This window comes from Cololabis saira, chromosome 10 (genome assembly GCF_033807715.1).
Source record: "Cololabis saira isolate AMF1-May2022 chromosome 10, fColSai1.1, whole genome shotgun sequence".
Taxonomy (NCBI): Eukaryota; Metazoa; Chordata; class Actinopteri; order Beloniformes; family Belonidae; genus Cololabis; species Cololabis saira.
Window position 1 is genome coordinate 1,068,485 of NC_084596.1, and position 21,076 is coordinate 1,089,560.

General features: G+C 46.5%; 1 protein-coding gene across 1 annotated transcript in view; it reads right to left on the bottom strand.

Moving 5' to 3' along the window:
* Nucleotides 1–345: 345 nt before the first annotated feature.
* Nucleotides 346–21,076, bottom strand: part of LOC133451731 (uncharacterized) — a 65,322-nt gene continuing 44,591 nt past the window's right edge. The window contains exon 11 of the mRNA XM_061730874.1: nt 346–914. Coding sequence (XP_061586858.1) covers nt 870–914 — 45 coding nt within the window. The 3' untranslated portion in view covers nt 346–869. The remainder of the gene's footprint in view (nt 915–21,076) is intronic.

Consider the following 21,076-nt stretch of genomic DNA (forward strand, 5'->3'; position numbering starts at 1 on the left):
TTGAGAAGATTATTACAAAATGCACTTGCAACTTTTTTTATTCTCTAGAAAAGGTAATAACATGGGGAATTATGTAATAACAATTCTAAACATAGTTTATTTGTTTGTTATTGGCCTATATAATTCCAAACTTCAAATAGGAAACTAAAGTTATATTTGGAGTATTATACATAGATTTATTGGCTACATAGCTCTAAGGGAAATTGCATAAAAAACAACAAAAGTCACTCTTGTATGAATTCATGTTAAACAAACAACAATAATAGGTATTATTACATAATGCACCATGTTATTACATTTCCTAGAAAATAAAAAAATTGCAAGTGCATTTTATAATAATCTTCTCAAAATGCAATAACATAATTTATTACAAAATGGGGTAGTTTATAACAAAATGTGACTTTATTACAAAATGAAATGAAAAAGTTATTACAATTTGGAAGTTTATTACAAAATGCGGCTCAACACTCCTAAACTACCACTGATGATGATCAGAACCAGCTTATATACAAGTCCAGGACGTTTGTTTCAGTCCGACTGTCTCCAGTCGGGATTTTTGGAGGCTGAGTTTCCTGTTTGAGAAAAGATCTCGGATCAATCCCTCCGATCAGAGAAGACCCGATCAGATGTGGTGTAATCAATAAGCCGACTGTTTTATTGTCCCGACAACAAAATCGTCTCCTTCTTCTCCGTCTGATCACCTTTTCTCCTACTCCGTATCCCAGCATGCTCCTCTTCTCCTTCTCTGTCTTTGTTTTGAGATGTGGTTGTCATGGTAACCCAATATCCCATCATGCTCGTCTTCTTCTTCTCTGTCTTTGTTTTGAGATGCGGTTGTCATGGTAACCCGGGGGGGGGGGGGGGGGGGGTCACTTCAGGTCGACGCCCTGCGACGACGCCGTCGTCTGCTTGGCCTGAAACACACAGAGAAGCAGATATATGATGATGACGCTTCAACATGACGGCCTAACCTAAATGTGATTATGGTACGTTGTAAAAGCCTCACGCTTAGTCTGAAACTCCCGAGCTGGAAATTAGAGAAGCCAGTTTTCTTAGTGGTACCAGTAACGGCCACCTGCTGGTACCAGTTTTAGCTACTCTCTCGTGATGATTCCTTTTTGGGGAAACGACTCTTGCGACGATTCCTTTTTGGGGAAACCTCTACCGCGACAATCCCTTTTTGGGGAAACATCTCTTTTGCGATGATTCCTTTTTGGAGAAACGTCTCTTGCGACGATTCCTTTTTGGGAAACGTCACTTGCGACGATTCCTTTTTGGGGAAACGTCCCTTGTGTCGATTCCTTTTTGGAGAAACCTCTACCGCAACAATTCCTTTTTGGGGAAACCTCTACCGCGACAATTACTTTTTGGGGAAACCTCTACCGCGACAATCCCTTTTTGGGGAAACGTATCTCGCAATGATTCCTTTTTGGGGAAACGTCCCTTGCGACGATTCCTTTTGAGGAAACATCTCTCGTGACGATTCCTTTTTGAGGAAACATCTCTTGTGACGATTCCTTTTTGAGGAAACGTCTCTCACGACGATTCCTTTTTTGGGAAACGTCTCTCGCAACGATTCCTTTTTGGGGAAACGTCCCTTGCGACGATTCCTTTTGAGGAAACGTCTCTCGCAACGATTCCTTTTTGGGGAAACGTCCCTTGCGACAATTCCTTTTTGGGGAAACGTCTCTCGTGACGATTAGTTTTTGGGGAAACCTCTACCGCGACAATTCCTTTTTGGGGAAACCTCTACCGCGACAATTCCTTTTTGGGGAAACCTCTACCGCGACAATCCCTTTTTGGGGAAACGTATCTCGCAATGATTCCTTTTTGGGGAAACGTCCCTTGCGACGATTCCTTTTGAGGAAACGTCTCTCGCGACAATTCCTTTTATGGGAAACGTCTCTCGCGACGATTCCTTTTTGGGGATACCTCTACCGCGACAATTCCTTTTTGGGGAAACCTCTACCGCGACAATTCCTTTTTGGGGAAACGCTTATCATGACGATTCCTTTTTGGGGAAACGTCTCTCGCGACTATTCCTTTTCGGGGAAACCTCTACCGCGACAATTCCTTTTTGGGGAAACGTCCCTTGCGACGATTCCTTTTTTGGGGAAACGTTTCTTGCGACAATTCCTTTTCGGGGAAACGTCTCTTGCGACAATTTGTTTTTGGGGAAACGTCTGTCGCGACGATTCCTTTTTGGGAAAACATCTCTAGCGACGATTCCTTTTTGGAGAAACGTCTCTCGTGACGATTCCTTTTTGGGGAAACGTCTCTTGCGACGATTCCTTTTTGGAGAAACGTCTCTCGTGAAGAATCCTTTTTGGGGAAACGTCTCTCGCGACGATTCCTTTTTGGGGAAACGGCTCTCGTGACAATTCCTTCTTGGGGAAACATCACTTGCGACGATTCCTTTTTGGGGAAACGTCCCTTTTGTCGATTCCTTTTTGGAGAAACCTCTACCGCGACAATTTCTTCTTGGGGAAACCTCTACCGCGACAATTCCTTTTTGGGGAAACTTCTACCGTGACAATTCCTGTTTGGGGAAACGTCTGCCGGGACAATTCCTTTTTGGGGAAACGTCTCCCGGGACGAATCCTTTTTGGGGAAATGTCCCTTGCGATGATTCCTTTTGAGGGAACGTCCCTTGCTACAATTCCTTTTTGGGGAAACGTCGCTTGCGCCGATTCCTTTCTGTGGAAAACTCTACCACGACAATTCCTTTTTGGGGAAACCTCTACCGCGACAATTCCTTTTTGGGGAAACGTACCTTGCGACGATTCCTTTTGAGGAAACGTCTCTCGCGACAATTCCTTTTTGGAGAAACGTGTCTCGTGACGAATCCTTTTTGGGGAAACGTCTCTCGCAGCGATTCCTTTTTGGGGAAACGTCTGTCGCGACGATTCCTTTTTGGGGAAACCCCTACTGCGACAATTCCTTTTTGGGGAAACGCCTCTCGTGACGATTCCTATTTCAGGAAACGTCTCTCGCAACGATTCCTTTTTGGGGAAACGTCCCTTGCGATGATTCCTTTTGAGGAAACATCTCTCGTGACAATTCCTTTTTGGGGAAACGAATGTTGCGACAATTCCTTTTTGGGGAAACGTCTCTCACAGCGATTCCTTTTTGGGGAAATGTATCTCGCAATGATTCCTTTTTGGGGAAACGTCCCTTGCGACGATTCCTTTTGAGGAAACGTCTCTCGCGACAATTCCTTTTATGGGAAACGTCTCTCGCAACAATTCCTTTTTGGGGATACCTATACCGCGACGATTCCTTTTTGGGGATACCTCTACCGCGACAATTCCTTTTTGGGGAAACCTCTACCGGGACAATTCCTTTTTGGGGAAACGCTTATCATGACGATTCCTTTTTGGGGAAACGTCTCTTGCGACTATTCCTTTTCGGGGAAACCTCTACCGCGACAATTCCTTTTTGGGGAAACGTCCCTTGCGACGAATCCTTTTTTGGGGAAACGTTTCTTGCGACAATTCCTTTTCAGGGAAATGTCTCGCGCAACGATTCCTTTTTGGGGAAACGTCTCTTGTGACGGTTCATTTTTGGGAAAACGTCTGTAGCGACGATTCCTTTTTGAGGAAACGTCTCTCGCAACGATTCCTTTTTGGGGAAACGTCCCTTGCGACAATTCCTTTATGGGGAAACGTCTCTCGTGACGATTCGTTTTTGGGGAAACCTCTACCGCGACAATTCCTTTTTGGCGAAACGTCCCTTGCGACAATTCCTTTTTGGGGAAATGTCCCTTGCAGCGATTCCTTTTTGGGGAAATGTCCCTTGCCGCGATTCCTTTTTGGGGAAACCTCTACTGCGACAATTCCTTTTTGGGGAAACGCCTCTCGTGACGATTCCTTTTTCAGGAAACGTCTCTCGCAACGATTCCTTTTTGGGGAAACGTCCCTTGCGATGATTCCTTTTGAGGAAACATCTCTCGTGACGATTCCTTTTTGGGGAAACGTCTGTTGCGACAATTCCTTTTTGGGGAAACGTCTCTCACAGCGATTCCTTTTTGGGGAAACGTCTGTCGCGACGATTCCTTTTTGGGGAAGCATCTCTTGCGATGATTCCTTTTTGGAGAAACGTCTCTTGCGACGATTCCTTTTTGGGAAACGTCACTTGCGACGATTCCTTTTTGGGGAAAAGTCCCTTGTGTCGATTCCTTTTTGGAGAAACCTCTACCGCAACAATTCCTTTTTGGGGAAACCTCTACCGCGACAATTCCTTTTTGGGGAAACCTCTACCGCGACAAACCCTTTTTGGGGAAACGTATCTCGCAACGATTCCTTTTTGGGGAAACGTCCCTTGCGACGATTCCTTTTGAGGAAAGGTCTCTCGCGACAATTCCTTTTATGGGAAACGTCTCTCGCAAAAATTCCTTTTTGGGGATACCTATACCGCGACGATTCCTTTTTGGGGATACCTCTACCGCGACAATTCCTTTTTGGGGAAACCTCTACCGCAACAATTCCTTTTTGGGGAAACGCCTATCATGACGATTCCTTTTTGGGGAAACGTCTCTCGCGACTATTCCTTTTCGGGGAAACTTCTACCGCGACAATTCCTTTTTGGGGAAACGTCCCTTGCGACGATTCCTTTTTTGGGGAAACGTTTCTTGCGACAATTCCTTTTCGGCGAAACGTCTCGCGCGACGATTCTTTTTTGGAGAAACGTCTCTTGTGACGGTTCCTTTTTGGGAAAACGTCTGTAGCGACGATTCCTTTTTGGGGAAACGTCTCTTGCGACAATATGTTTTTGGGGAAACGTCTGTCGCGACGATTCCTTTTTGGGGAAACATCTCTAGCGACGATTCCTTTTTGGAGAAACGTCTCTCGTGACGATTCCTTTTTGGGGAAACGTCTCTTGCGACGATTCCTTTTTGGAGAAACGTCTCTCGTGAAGAATCCTTTTTGGGGCAACGTCTCTCGCGACGATTCCTTTTTGGGGAAACGGCTCTCGTGACAATTCCTTTTTGGGGAAACATCACTTGCGACGATTCCTTTTTGGGGAAACGTCCCTTTTGTCGATTCCTTTTTGGAGAAACCTCTACCGCGACAATTTCTTTTTGGGGAAACCTCTACCGCGACAATTTCTTTTTGGGGAAACTTCTACCGTGACAATTCCTGTTTGGGGAAACGTCTGCCGGGACAATTCCTTTTTGGGGAAACGTCTCCCGGGACGATTCCTTTTTGGGGAAATGTCCCTTGCGATGATTCCTTTTGAGGGAACGTCCCTTGCTACAATTCCTTTTTGGGGAAACGTCCCTTGCGCCGATACCTTTCTTTGGAAAACTCTACCGCGACAATTCCTTTTTGGGGAAACCTCTACCGCGACAATTCCTTTTTGGGGAAACGTGCCTCGCGACGATTCCTTTTGAGGAAACGTCTCTCGCGACAATTCCTTTTTGGAGAAACGTGTCTCGTGACGAATCCTTTTTGGGGAAACGTCTCTCGCAGGGATTCCTTTTTGGGGAAACGTCTGTCGCGACGATTCCTTTTTGGGGGAACTTCCCTTGCGTCGATTCCTTTTTGGGGAAACGTCTCTCACGACGATTGCTTTTTCGGGAAACGTCTCTCGCAACGATTCCTCTTTGGTGAAACGTCCCTTGCGACAATTCCTTTTTGGGGAAACGTCTCTCGTGACGATTCCTTTTTGGGGAAACCTCTACCGCGACAATTCCTTTTTGGGGAAACGTCTCTCGCAACGAGTCCTTTTTGGGGAAACGTCACTTGCGACGATTCCTTTTTGGGGAAACGTCCCTTTTGTCGATTCCTTTTTGGGGAAACCTCTACTGCGAAAATTTCTTTTTGGGGAAACGTCTCTCATGACGATTCCTTTTTCAGGAAACGTCTCGCAATGATTCCTTTTTGGGGAAACGTCCCTTGCAACGATTCCTTTTGAGGAAACGTCTCTCGTGACGATTCCTTTTTGGTGAAACGTCTGTTGCGACAATTCCTTTTTGGGGAAACATCTCTTCCCACGATTCCTTTTTGGGGAAACGTCTCTCGCGACGATTCCTTTTTGGGAAACGTCTCTCATGACGATTCCTTTTTTGGGGAAATGTCACTTGCGACGATTCCTTTTTGGGGAAACGTCCATTGTGTCGATTCCTTTTTGAAAAAACCTCTACCGCAACAATTCCTTTTTGGGGAAACCTCTACTGCGACAATCCCTTTTTCGGGAAACGTCTCTCGCAACGAGTCCTTTTTGGGGAAACGTCCCTTGCGACGATTCCTTTTGAGGAAACGTCTCTCGCGACAATTCCTTTTTGGGGAAACGTTTCTCGCGACAATTCCTTTTTGGGGAAACGTCTCCCGGGACGATTCCTTTTTGGGGAAATGTCCCTTGCGATGATTCCTTTTGAGGAAACGTTTTGCTACAATTCCTTTTTGGGGAAACGTCCCTTGCGCCGATTCCTTTTTAGGGAAACCTCTACCGCGACAATTCTTTTTTGGGGAAACGTCTCTCGCGACTATTCCTTTTTCGGGAAACCTCTACCGCAACAATTCCTTTTTGGGGAAACGTCTCTTGCGACAATTCGTTTTTGGGGAAACGTCTCTCGCGACGATTCCTTTTTGTAGAAACGTGTTTCGTGACGAATCCATTTTGGGGAAACGGCTCTCGTGACAATTCCTTTTTGGAGAAACGTCACTTGCGAAGATTCTTTTTTGGGGAAACGTCCCGTGTGTCGATTCCTTTTTGGAGAAACCTCTACCGCGACAATTCCTTTTTGGGGAAACGTCCCTTGCTACAATTCCTTTTTGGGGAAACATCCCTTGCTACAATTCCTTTTTGGGGAAATGTCCCTTGCGGTGATTCCTTTTTGGGGAAACGTCCCTTGTGTCGATTCCTTTTTGGAGAAACCTCTACCGCAACAATTCCTTTTTGGGGAAACCTCTACCGCGACAATCCCTTTTTTGGGAAACGTCTCTCGCAACGAGTCCTTTTTGGGGAAACGTCCCTTTCGACGATTCCTTTTGAGGACACGTCTCTCGCGACAATTCCTTTTTGGGGAAACATCTCTTGTGTCGATTCCTTTTTGGAGAAACCTCTAACGCGACAATCCCTTTTTCGGGAAACGTCTCTCGCAACGAGTCCTTTTTGGGGAAACGTCTCTCGCGACAATTCCTTTTTGGGGAAACGTCTCTCGCGACAATTCCTTTTATGGGAAACGTCTCTCGCAACGATTCCTTTTTGGGGATACCTATACCGTGACAATTCCTTTTTGGGGAAACGTCTCCCGGGACAATTCCTTTTTGGGGAAACGTCTCCCGGGACGATTCCTTTTTGGGGAAATGTCACGTGCGACGATTCCTTTTTGGGGAAACGTCCCTTGCGACGATTCCTTTTGAGGAAACGTCTCTCGCGACAATTCCTTTTTGGGGAAACGTCCCTTGCTACAATTCCTTTTTGGGGAAACGTCCCTTGCGACGATTCCTTTTGAGGAAACGTCTCTCGCAACGATTCCTTTTTGGGGAAACGTCTCTCGCAACGATTCCTTTTTGGGGATACCTATACCGCGACAATTCCTTTTATGGGAAACGTCTCTCGCAACGATTCCTTTTTGGGGATACCTATACCGTGACAATTCCTTTTTGGGGAAACGTCTCCCGGGACAATTCCTTTTTGGGGAAACGTCTCCCGGGACGATTCCTTTTTGGGGAAATGTCACGTGCGACGATTCCTTTTTGGGGAAACGTCCCTTGCGACGATTCCTTTTGAGGAAACGTCTCTCGCGACAATTCCTTTTTGGGGAAACGTCCCTTGCTACAATTCCTTTTTGGGGAAACGTCCCTTGCGACGATTCCTTTTGAGGAAACGTCTCTCGCAACGATTCCTTTTTGGGGAAACGTCTCTCGCAACGATTCCTTTTTGGGGATACCTATACCGCGACAATTCCTTTTTGGGGAAACGTCTCCCGGGACAATTCCTTTTTGGGGAAACGTCTCCGGGACGATTCCTTTTTGGGGAAATGTCCCTTGCGATGATTCCTTTTGAGGAAACGTCCCTTGCTACAATTCCTTTTTGGGAAAACGTCCCTTGCGACGATTCCTTTTGAGTAAACGTCTCTCGCGACAATTCCTTTTTGGGGAAACGTCTCTCGCGACAATTCCTTTTATGGGAAACGTCTCTCGCAACGATTCCTTTTTGGGGATACCTATACCGCGACAATTCCTTTTTGGGGAAACGTCTCCCGGGACAATTCCTTTTTGGGGAAACGTCTCCCGGGACGATTCCTTTTTGGGGAAATGTCCCTTGCGATGATTCCTTTTGAGGAAACGTCCCTTGCTACAATTCCTTTTTGGGGAAACGTTTTTTGCGACAATTCCTTTTTGGGGAAACGTCTCTCGCAACGATTCCTATTTGGGGAAACGTCTCCCGGGACGATTCCTTTTTGGGGAAATGTCCCTTGCGATGATTCCTTTTGAGGAAACGTCTCTCACGAAAATTCCTTTTTGGGGATACGTTTTTTGCGACAATTCCTTTTTGGGGAAACGTCTCTCGCAACGATTCCTATTTGGGGAAACGTCTCCCGGGACGATTCCTTTTTGGGGAAATGTCCCTTGCGATGATTCCTTTTGAGGAAACGTCTCTCGCGACAATTCCTTTTTGGGGAAATGTCTCTTGCGACAATTCCTTTTATGGGAAACGTCTCTCGCAACGATTCCTTTTTGGGGAAACGTCTCTCGCAACGATTCCTTTTTGGGGATACCTATACCGCGACAATTCCTTTTTGGGGAAACGTCTCCCGGGACAATTCCTTTTTGGGGAAACGTCTCCGGGACGATTCCTTTTTGGGGAAATGTCCCTTGCGATGATTCCTTTTGAGGAAACGTCCCTTGCTACAATTCCTTTTTGGGAAAACGTCCCTTGCGACGATTCCTTTTGAGTAAACGTCTCTCGCGACAATTCCTTTTTGGGGAAACGTCTCTCGCGACAATTCCTTTTATGGGAAACGTCTCTCGCAACGATTCCTTTTTGGGGATACCTATACCGCAACAATTCCTTTTTGGGGAAACGTCTCTTGCGACAATTCGTTTTTGGGGAAACGTCTCTCGCGACGATTCCTTTTTGTAGAAACGTGTTTCGTGACGAATCCATTTTGGGGAAACGGCTCTCGTGACAATTCCTTTTTGGAGAAACGTCACTTGCGAAGATTCTTTTTTGGGGAAACGTCCCGTGTGTCGATTCCTTTTTGGAGAAACCTCTACCGCGACAATTCCTTTTTGGGGAAACGTCCCTTGCTACAATTCCTTTTTGGGGAAACATCCCTTGCTACAATTCCTTTTTGGGGAAATGTCCCTTGCGGTGATTCCTTTTTGGGGAAACGTCCCTTGTGTCGATTCCTTTTTGGAGAAACCTCTACCACAACAATTCCTTTTTGGGGAAACCTCTACCGCGACAATCCCTTTTTTGGGAAACGTCTCTCGCAACGAGTCCTTTTTGGGGAAACGTCCCTTTCGACGATTCCTTTTGAGGACACGTCTCTCGCGACAATTCCTTTTTGGGGAAACATCTCTTGTGTCGATTCCTTTTTGGAGAAACCTCTACCGAACAATTCCTTTTTGGGGAAACCTCTAACGCGACAATCCCTTTTTCGGGAAACGTCTCTCGCAACGAGTCCTTTTTGGGGAAACGTCTCTCGCGACAATTCCTTTTATGGGAAACGTCTCTCGCAACGATTCCTTTTTGGGGATACCTATACCGTGACAATTCCTTTTTGGGGAAACGTCTCCCGGGACAATTCCTTTTTGGGGAAACGTCTCCCGGGACGATTCCTTTTTGGGGAAATGTCACGTGCGACGATTCCTTTTTGGGGAAACGTCCCTTGCGACGATTCCTTTTGAGGAAACGTCTCTCGCGACAATTCCTTTTTGGGGAAACGTCCCTTGCTACAATTCCTTTTTGGGGAAACGTCCCTTGCGACGATTCCTTTTGAGGAAACGTCTCTCGCAACGATTCCTTTTTGGGGAAACGTCTCTCGCAACGATTCCTTTTTGGGGATACCTATACCGCGACAATTCCTTTTTGGGGAAACGTCTCCCGGGACAATTCCTTTTTGGGGAAACGTCTCCGGGACGATTCCTTTTTGGGGAAATGTCCCTTGCGATGATTCCTTTTGAGGAAACGTCCCTTGCTACAATTCCTTTTTGGGAAAACGTCCCTTGCGACGATTCCTTTTGAGTAAACGTCTCTCGCGACAATTCCTTTTTGGGGAAACGTCTCTCGCGACAATTCCTTTTATGGGAAACGTCTCTCGCAACGATTCCTTTTTGGGGATACCTATACCGCGACAATTCCTTTTTGGGGAAACGTCTCCCGGGACAATTCCTTTTTGGGGAAACGTCTCCCGGGACGATTCCTTTTTGGGGAAATGTCCCTTGCGATGATTCCTTTTGAGAAAACGTCCCTTGCTACAATTCCTTTTTGGGGAAACGTCCCTTGCGACGATTCCTTTTGGGGAAACGTCTCTCACGAAAATTCCTTTTTGGGGAAACGTTTTTTGCGACAATTCCTTTTTGGGGAAACGTCTCTCGCAACGATTCCTATTTGGGGAAACGTCTCCCGGGACGATTCCTTTTTGGGGAAATGTCCCTTGCGATGATTCCTTTTGAGGAAACGTCTCTCGCGACAATTCCTTTTTGGGGAAATGTCTCTTGCGACAATTCCTTTTATGGGAAACGTCTCTCGCAACGATTCCTTTTTGGGGATACCTATTCCGCGACAATTCCTTTATGGGGAAACGTCTCCCGGGACAATTCCTTTTTGGGGAAACGTCTCCCGGGACAATTCCTTTTTGGGGAAACGTCTCCGGGACGATTCCTTTTTGGGGAAATGTCCCTTGCGATGATTCCTTTTGAGGAAACGTCCCTTGCTACAATTCCTTTTTGGGGAAACGTCCCTTGCAACGATTCCTTTTGAGGAAACGTCTCTCGCGACAATTCCTTTTTGGGGAAACGTCTCTCGCGAAAATTCCTTTTTGGGGAAACGTCTCTCGCGACAATTCCTTTTATGGGAAACGTCTCTCGCAACGATTCCTTTTTGGGGATACCTATACCGCGACAATTCCTTTTTGGGGAAACGTCTCCCGGGACAATTCCTTTTTGGGGAAACGTCTCCCGGGACGATTCCTTTTTGGGGAAATGTCCCTTGCGATGATTCCTTTTGAGGAAACGTCCCTTGCTACAATTCCTTTTTGGGGAAACGTCCCTTGCGACGATTCCTTTTGGGGAAACGTCCCTTGCTACAATTCCTTTTTGGGGAAACGTCCCTTGCGACGATTCCTTTTGAGGAAACGTCTCTCGCAACGATTCCTTTTTGGGGAAATGTCTCTTGCAACGATTCTTTTTTGGGGATACTTATATAGCGTGACAATTCCTTTTTGGGGAAACGTCTCCCGGGACGATTCCTTTTTGGGGAAATGTCCCTTGCGATGATTCCTTTTGAGGAAACCTCCCTTGCTACAATTCCTTTTTGGGGAAATGTCTCTTGCGACAATTCCTTTTATGAGAAACGTCTCTCGCAACGATTCCTTTTTGGGGATACCTATTCCGCGACAATTCCTTTTTGGGGAAACGTCTCCCGGGACAATTCCCTTTTGGGGAAACGTCTCCCGGGACGATTCCTTTTTGGGGAAATGTCACTTGCGACGATTCCTTTTTGGGGAAACGTCCCTTGCGACGATTCCTTTTGAGGAAACGTCTCTCGTGACAATTCCTTTTTGGGGAAATGTCCCTTGCTACAATTCCTTTTTGGGGAAACGTCCCTTGCGACGATTCCTTTTGAGGAAACGTCTCTCGCAACGATTCCTTTTTGGGGAAATGTCTCTTGCAACGATTCTTTTTTGGGGATACTTATATAGCGTGACAATTCCTTTTTGGGGAAACGTCTCCCGGGACGATTCCTTTTTGGGGAAATGTCCCTTGCGATGATTCCTTTTGAGGAAACCTCCCTTGCTACAATTCCTTTTTGGGGAAACGTCCCTTGCGACGATTCCTTTTGAGGAAACGTCTCTCGTGACAATTCCTTTTTGGGGAAACGTCTCTCACGAAAATTCCTTTTTGGGGAAACGTTTTTTGCGACAATTCCTTTTTGGGGAAACGTCTCTCGCAACTATTCCTTTTTGGGGAAACGTCTCTCGCAACGATTCCTTTTTGGGGATACCTATACCGCGACAATTCCTTTTTGGGGAAACTTCTACCGCAACAATTCCTTTTTGGGGAAACGTCTCCCGGGACGATTCCTTTTTGGGGAAATGTCCCTTGCGATGATTCCTTTTGAGGAAACGTCCCTTGCTACAATTCCTTTTTGGTGAAACGTCTGTTGCGACAATTCCTTTTTGGGGAAACATCTCTTCCCACGATTCCTTTTTGGGGAAACGTCTCTCGCGACGATTCCTTTTTGGGAAACGTCTCTCATGACGATTCCTTTTTTGGGGAAATGTCACTTGCGACGATTCCTTTTTGGGGAAACGTCCATTGTGTCGATTCCTTTTTGAAAAAACCTCTACCGCAACAATTCCTTTTTGGGGAAACCTCTACTGCGACAATCCCTTTTTCGGGAAACGTCTCTCGCAACGAGTCCTTTTTGGGGAAACGTCCCTTGCGACGATTCCTTTTGAGGAAACGTCTCTCGCGACAATTCCTTTTTGGGGAAACGTTTCTCGCGACAATTCCTTTTTGGGGAAACGTCTCCCGGGACGATTCCTTTTTGGGGAAATGTCCCTTGCGATGATTCCTTTTGAGGAAACGTTTTGCTACAATTCCTTTTTGGGGAAACGTCCCTTGCGCCGATTCCTTTTTAGGGAAACCTCTACCGCGACAATTCTTTTTTGGGGAAACGTCTCTCGCGACTATTCCTTTTTCGGGAAACCTCTACCGCAACAATTCCTTTTTGGGGAAACGTCTCTTGCGACAATTCGTTTTTGGGGAAACGTCTCTCGCGACGATTCCTTTTTGTAGAAACGTGTTTCGTGACGAATCCATTTTGGGGAAACGGCTCTCGTGACAATTCCTTTTTGGAGAAACGTCACTTGCGAAGATTCTTTTTTGGGGAAACGTCCCGTGTGTCGATTCCTTTTTGGAGAAACCTCTACCGCGACAATTCCTTTTTGGGGAAACGTCCCTTGCTACAATTCCTTTTTGGGGAAACATCCCTTGCTACAATTCCTTTTTGGGGAAATGTCCCTTGCGGTGATTCCTTTTTGGGGAAACGTCCCTTGTGTCGATTCCTTTTTGGAGAAACCTCTACCGCAACAATTCCTTTTTGGGGAAACCTCTACCGCGACAATCCCTTTTTTGGGAAACGTCTCTCGCAACGAGTCCTTTTTGGGGAAACGTCCCTTTCGACGATTCCTTTTGAGGACACGTCTCTCGCGACAATTCCTTTTTGGGGAAACATCTCTTGTGTCGATTCCTTTTTGGAGAAACCTCTAACGCGACAATCCCTTTTTCGGGAAACGTCTCTCGCAACGAGTCCTTTTTGGGGAAACGTCTCTCGCGACAATTCCTTTTTGGGGAAACGTCTCTCGCGACAATTCCTTTTATGGGAAACGTCTCTCGCAACGATTCCTTTTTGGGGATACCTATACCGTGACAATTCCTTTTTGGGGAAACGTCTCCCGGGACAATTCCTTTTTGGGGAAACGTCTCCCGGGACGATTCCTTTTTGGGGAAATGTCACGTGCGACGATTCCTTTTTGGGGAAACGTCCCTTGCGACGATTCCTTTTGAGGAAACGTCTCTCGCGACAATTCCTTTTTGGGGAAACGTCCCTTGCTACAATTCCTTTTTGGGGAAACGTCCCTTGCGACGATTCCTTTTGAGGAAACGTCTCTCGCAACGATTCCTTTTTGGGGAAACGTCTCTCGCAACGATTCCTTTTTGGGGATACCTATACCGCGACAATTCCTTTTATGGGAAACGTCTCTCGCAACGATTCCTTTTTGGGGATACCTATACCGTGACAATTCCTTTTTGGGGAAACGTCTCCCGGGACAATTCCTTTTTGGGGAAACGTCTCCCGGGACGATTCCTTTTTGGGGAAATGTCACGTGCGACGATTCCTTTTTGGGGAAACGTCCCTTGCGACGATTCCTTTTGAGGAAACGTCTCTCGCGACAATTCCTTTTTGGGGAAACGTCCCTTGCTACAATTCCTTTTTGGGGAAACGTCCCTTGCGACGATTCCTTTTGAGGAAACGTCTCTCGCAACGATTCCTTTTTGGGGAAACGTCTCTCGCAACGATTCCTTTTTGGGGATACCTATACCGCGACAATTCCTTTTTGGGGAAACGTCTCCCGGGACAATTCCTTTTTGGGGAAACGTCTCCGGGACGATTCCTTTTTGGGGAAATGTCCCTTGCGATGATTCCTTTTGAGGAAACGTCCCTTGCTACAATTCCTTTTTGGGAAAACGTCCCTTGCGACGATTCCTTTTGAGTAAACGTCTCTCGCGACAATTCCTTTTTGGGGAAACGTCTCTCGCGACAATTCCTTTTATGGGAAACGTCTCTCGCAACGATTCCTTTTTGGGGATACCTATACCGCGACAATTCCTTTTTGGGGAAACGTCTCCCGGGACAATTCCTTTTTGGGGAAACGTCTCCCGGGACGATTCCTTTTTGGGGAAATGTCCCTTGCGATGATTCCTTTTGAGGAAACGTCCCTTGCTACAATTCCTTTTTGGGGAAACGTTTTTTGCGACAATTCCTTTTTGGGGAAACGTCTCTCGCAACGATTCCTATTTGGGGAAACGTCTCCCGGGACGATTCCTTTTTGGGGAAATGTCCCTTGCGATGATTCCTTTTGAGGAAACGTCTCTCACGAAAATTCCTTTTTGGGGATACGTTTTTTGCGACAATTCCTTTTTGGGGAAACGTCTCTCGCAACGATTCCTATTTGGGGAAACGTCTCCCGGGACGATTCCTTTTTGGGGAAATGTCCCTTGCGATGATTCCTTTTGAGGAAACGTCTCTCGCGACAATTCCTTTTTGGGGAAATGTCTCTTGCGACAATTCCTTTTATGGGAAACGTCTCTCGCAACGATTCCTTTTTGGGGAAACGTCTCTCGCAACGATTCCTTTTTGGGGATACCTATACCGCGACAATTCCTTTTTGGGGAAACGTCTCCCGGGACAATTCCTTTTTGGGGAAACGTCTCCGGGACGATTCCTTTTTGGGGAAATGTCCCTTGCGATGATTCCTTTTGAGGAAACGTCCCTTGCTACAATTCCTTTTTGGGAAAACGTCCCTTGCGACGATTCCTTTTGAGTAAACGTCTCTCGCGACAATTCCTTTTTGGGGAAACGTCTCTCGCGACAATTCCTTTTATGGGAAACGTCTCTCGCAACGATTCCTTTTTGGGGATACCTATACCGCAACAATTCCTTTTTGGGGAAACGTCTCTTGCGACAATTCGTTTTTGGGGAAACGTCTCTCGCGACGATTCCTTTTTGTAGAAACGTGTTTCGTGACGAATCCATTTTGGGGAAACGGCTCTCGTGACAATTCCTTTTTGGAGAAACGTCACTTGCGAAGATTCTTTTTTGGGGAAACGTCCCGTGTGTCGATTCCTTTTTGGAGAAACCTCTACCGCGACAATTCCTTTTTGGGGAAACGTCCCTTGCTACAATTCCTTTTTGGGGAAACATCCCTTGCTACAATTCCTTTTTGGGGAAATGTCCCTTGCGGTGATTCCTTTTTGGGGAAACGTCCCTTGTGTCGATTCCTTTTTGGAGAAACCTCTACCACAACAATTCCTTTTTGGGGAAACCTCTACCGCGACAATCCCTTTTTTGGGAAACGTCTCTCGCAACGAGTCCTTTTTGGGGAAACGTCCCTTTCGACGATTCCTTTTGAGGACACGTCTCTCGCGACAATTCCTTTTTGGGGAAACATCTCTTGTGTCGATTCCTTTTTGGAGAAACCTCTACCGAACAATTCCTTTTTGGGGAAACCTCTAACGCGACAATCCCTTTTTCGGGAAACGTCTCTCGCAACGAGTCCTTTTTGGGGAAACGTCTCTCGCGACAATTCCTTTTATGGGAAACGTCTCTCGCAACGATTCCTTTTTGGGGATACCTATACCGTGACAATTCCTTTTTGGGGAAACGTCTCCCGGGACAATTCCTTTTTGGGGAAACGTCTCCCGGGACGATTCCTTTTTGGGGAAATGTCACGTGCGACGATTCCTTTTTGGGGAAACGTCCCTTGCGACGATTCCTTTTGAGGAAACGTCTCTCGCGACAATTCCTTTTTGGGGAAACGTCCCTTGCTACAATTCCTTTTTGGGGAAACGTCCCTTGCGACGATTCCTTTTGAGGAAACGTCTCTCGCAACGATTCCTTTTTGGGGAAACGTCTCTCGCAACGATTCCTTTTTGGGGATACCTATACCGCGACAATTCCTTTTTGGGGAAACGTCTCCCGGGACAATTCCTTTTTGGGGAAACGTCTCCGGGACGATTCCTTTTTGGGGAAATGTCCCTTGCGATGATTCCTTTTGAGGAAACGTCCCTTGCTACAATTCCTTTTTGGGAAAACGTCCCTTGCGACGATTCCTTTTGAGTAAACGTCTCTCGCGACAATTCCTTTTTGGGGAAACGTCTCTCGCGACAATTCCTTTTATGGGAAACGTCTCTCGCAACGATTCCTTTTTGGGGATACCTATACCGCGACAATTCCTTTTTGGGGAAACGTCTCCCGGGACAATTCCTTTTTGGGGAAACGTCTCCCGGGACGATTCCTTTTTGGGGAAATGTCCCTTGCGATGATTCCTTTTGAGAAAACGTCCCTTGCTACAATTCCTTTTTGGGGAAACGTCCCTTGCGACGATTCCTTTTGGGGAAACGTCTCTCACGAAAATTCCTTTTTGGGGAAACGTTTTTTGCGACAATTCCTTTTTGGGGAAACGTCTCTCGCAACGATTCCTATTTGGGGAAACGTCTCCCGGGACGATTCCTTTTTGGGGAAATGTCCCTTGCGATGATTCCTTTTGAGGAAACGTCTCTCGCGACAATTCCTTTTTGGGGAAATGTCTCTTGCGACAATTCCTTTTATGGGAAACGTCTCTCGCAACGATTCCTTTTTGGGGATACCTATTCCGCGACAATTCCTTTATGGGGAAACGTCTCCCGGGACAATTCCTTTTTGGGGAAACGTCTCCCGGGACAATTCCTTTTTGGGGAAACGTCTCCGGGACGATTCCTTTTTGGGGAAATGTCCCTTGCGATGATTCCTTTTGAGGAAACGTCCCTTGCTACAATTCCTTTTTGGGGAAACGTCCCTTGCAACGATTCCTTTTGAGGAAACGTCTCTCGCGACAATTCCTTTTTGGGGAAACGTCTCTCGCGAAAATTCCTTTTTGGGGAAACGTCTCTCGCGACAATTCCTTTTATGGGAAACGTCTCTCGCAACGATTCCTTTTTGGGGATACCTATACCGCGACAATTCCTTTTTGGGGAAACGTCTCCCGGGACAATTCCTTTTTGGGGAAACGTCTCCCGGGACGATTCCTTTTTGGGGAAATGTCCCTTGCGATGATTCCTTTTGAGGAAACGTCCCTTGCTACAATTCCTTTTTGGGGAAATGTCCCTTGCTACAATTCCTTTTTGGGGAAACGTCCCTTGCGACGATTCCTTTTGAGGAAACGTCTCTCGCAACGATTCCTTTTTGGGGAAATGTCTCTTGCAACGATTCTTTTTTGGGGATACTTATATAGCGTGACAATTCCTTTTTGGGGAAACGTCTCCCGGGACGATTCCTTTTTGGGGAAATGTCCCTTGCGATGATTCCTTTTGAGGAAACCTCCCTTGCTACAATTCCTTTTTGGGGAAACGTCCCTTGCGACGATTCCTTTTGAGGAAACGTCTCTCGTGACAATTCCTTTTTGGGGAAACGTCTCTCACGAAAATTCCTTTTTGGGGAAACGTTTTTTGCGACAATTCCTTTTTGGGGAAACGTCTCTCGCAACTATTCCTTTTTGGGGAAACGTCTCTCGCAACGATTCCTTTTTGGGGATACCTATACCGCGACAATTCCTTTTTGGGGAAACTTCTACCGCAACAATTCCTTTTTGGGGAAACGTCTCCCGGGACGATTCCTTTTTGGGGAAATGTCCCTTGCGATGATTCCTTTTGAGGAAACGTCCCTTGCTACAATTCCTTTTTGGGGAAACGTCCCTTGCGACGATTCCTTTTGAGTAAGCGTCTCTCGCGACAATTCCTTTTTGGGGAAACGTCTCTCGCGACAATTCCTTCTATGGGAAACGTCTCTCGCAACGATTCCTTTTTGGGGATACCTATACCGCGACAATTCCTTTTTGGGGAAACGTCTCCCGGGACAATTCCTTTTTGGGGAAACGTCTCTCGGGACGATTCCTTTTTGGGGAAATGTCCCTTGCGATGATTCCTTTTGAGGAAACGTCCCTTGCTACAATTCCTTTTTGGGGAAACGTCCCTTGCAACGATTCCTTTTGAGGAAACGTCTCTCGCGACAATTCCTTTTTGGGGAAACGTCTCTCGCGAAAATTCCTTTTATGGGAAACGTCTCTCGCAACGATTCCTTTTTGAGGATACCTATACCGCGACAATTCCTTTTTGGGGAAACGTCTCCCGGGACAATTCCTTTTTGGGGAAACGTCTCCCGGGACGATTCCTTTTTGGGGAAATCTCCGTTGCGATGATTCCTTTTGAGGAAACGTCCCTTGCTACAATTCCTTTTTGGGGAAACGTCCCTTGCGACGATTCCTTTTGAGGAAACGTCTCTCGCGACAATTCCTTTTTGGGGAAACGTCTCTCGCAACAATTCCTTTTATGGGAAACGTCTCTCGCAACGATTCCTTTTTGGGGATACCTATACCGCGACAATTCCTTTTTGGGGAAACGTCTCCCGCGACAATTCCTTTTTGGGGAAACGTCTCCCGGTACGATTCCTTTTTGGGGAAATGTCCCTTGCGATGATTCCTTTTGAGGAAACGTCCCTTGCTACAATTCCTTTTTGGGGAAACGTCCCTTGCGACGATTCCTTTCTGTGGAAACCTCTACCGCGCAAATTCTTTTTTGGGGAAACCTCTACCGCGACAATTCCTTTTTGGGGAAAAGTCCCTTGCGACGATTCCTTTTTTGGGGAAACGTTTCTTGCGACAATTCCTTTTCGGGGAAACGTATCGCGCTACAATTCCTTTTTGGGGAAATGTCCCTTGCGCCGATTCCTTTTTGGGGAAACCCCTACCGCGACAATTCCTTTTTGAGGAAACTTCTACCGCAACAATTCCTTTTTGGGGAAACGTCTCCCGGGACGTTTCCTTTTTGGGGAAACGTCCCTCGCAACAATTCCTCTTTGGGGAAACGTCTCTCGCAACAATTCCTTTTTGGGGAAACGTCTCTTGCGACAATTCGTTTTTGGGGAAACGTCTGTCGCAACGATTACTTTTTGGGGAAACAGCTCTAGCGACAATTCCTTTTTAGAGAAACGTCTCTTGTGACGATTCCTTTTTGGGGAAACGTCTCTCGCGACGATTCCTTTTTGGGGAAACGGCTCTCGTGACAATTCCATTTTGGGGAAACGTCACTTGCGACGATTCCTTTTTGGGGAAACGTCCCTTGTGTCCATTCCTTTTTGGAGAAACCTCTACCGCGACAATTCCTTTTTGGGGAAACGTCTCTCGTGACGATTCCTTTTTCGGGAAACGTCTCCGGGACGATTCCTTTTTGGGGAAATGTCCCTTGCGATGATTCCTTTTGAGGAAACGTCCCTTGCTACAATTCCTTTTTGGGGAAACGTCCCTTGCGACGATTCCTTTTGAGTAACCGTCTCTCGCGACAATTCCTTTTTGGGGAAACGTCTCTCGCGACAATTCCTTTTATGGGAAACGTCTCTCGCAACGATTCCTTTTTGGGGATACCTATACCGCGACAATTCCTTTTTGGGGAAACGTCTCCCGGGACAATTCCTTTTTGGGGAAACGTCTCCCGGGACGATTCCTTTTTGGGGAAACGTCCCTTGCTACAATTCCTTTTTGGGGAAACGTCCCTTGCGACGATTCCTTTTGAGGAAACGTCTCTCGCGACAATTCCTTTTTGGGGAAACGTCTCTCGCGAAAATTCCTTTTTGGGGAAATGTTTTTTGCAACAATTCCTTTTTGGGGAAACGTCTCTCGCAACGATTCCTTTTTGGGGAAACGTCTGTCGCAACGATTACTTTTTGGGGAAACGGCTCTAGCGACAATTCCTTTTTAGAGAAACGTCTCTTGTGACGATTCCTTTTTGGGGAAACGTCTCTCGCGACGATTCCTTTTTGGGGAAACGGCTCTCGTGACAATTCCATTTTGGGGAAACGTCACTTGCGACGATTCCTTTTTGGGGAAACGTCCCTTGTGTCCATTCCTTTTTGGAGAAACCTCTACCGCGACAATTCCTTTTTGGGGAAACGTCTCTCGTGACGATTCCTTTTTCGGGAAACGTCTCCGGGACGATTCCTTTCTGGGGAAATGTCCCTTGCGATGATTCCTTTTGAGGAAACGTCCCTTGCTACAATTCCTTTTTGGGGAAACGTCCCTTGCGACGATTCCTTTTGAGTAACCGTCTCTCGCGACAATTCCTTTTTGGGGAAACGTCTCTCGCGACAATTCCTTTTATGGGAAACGTCTCTCGCAACGATTCCTTTTTGGGGATACCTATACCGCGACAATTCCTTTTTGGGGAAACGTCTCCCGGGACAATTCCTTTTTGGGGAAACGTCTCCCGGGACGATTCCTTTTTGGGGAAACGTCCCTTGCTACAATTCCTTTTTGGGGAAACGTCCCTTGCGACGATTCCTTTTGAGGAAACGTCTCTCGCGACAATTCCTTTTTGGGGAAACGTCTCTCGCGAAAATTCCTTTTTGGGGAAATGTTTTTTGCGACAATTCCTTTTTGGGGAAACGTCTCTCGCAACGATTCCTTTTTGGGGAAACGTCTCTCGCAACGATTCCTTTTTGGGGATACCTATACCGCGACAATTCCTTTTTGGGGAAACGTCTCCCGGGACAATTCCTTTTTGGGGAAACATCTCCCGGGACGATT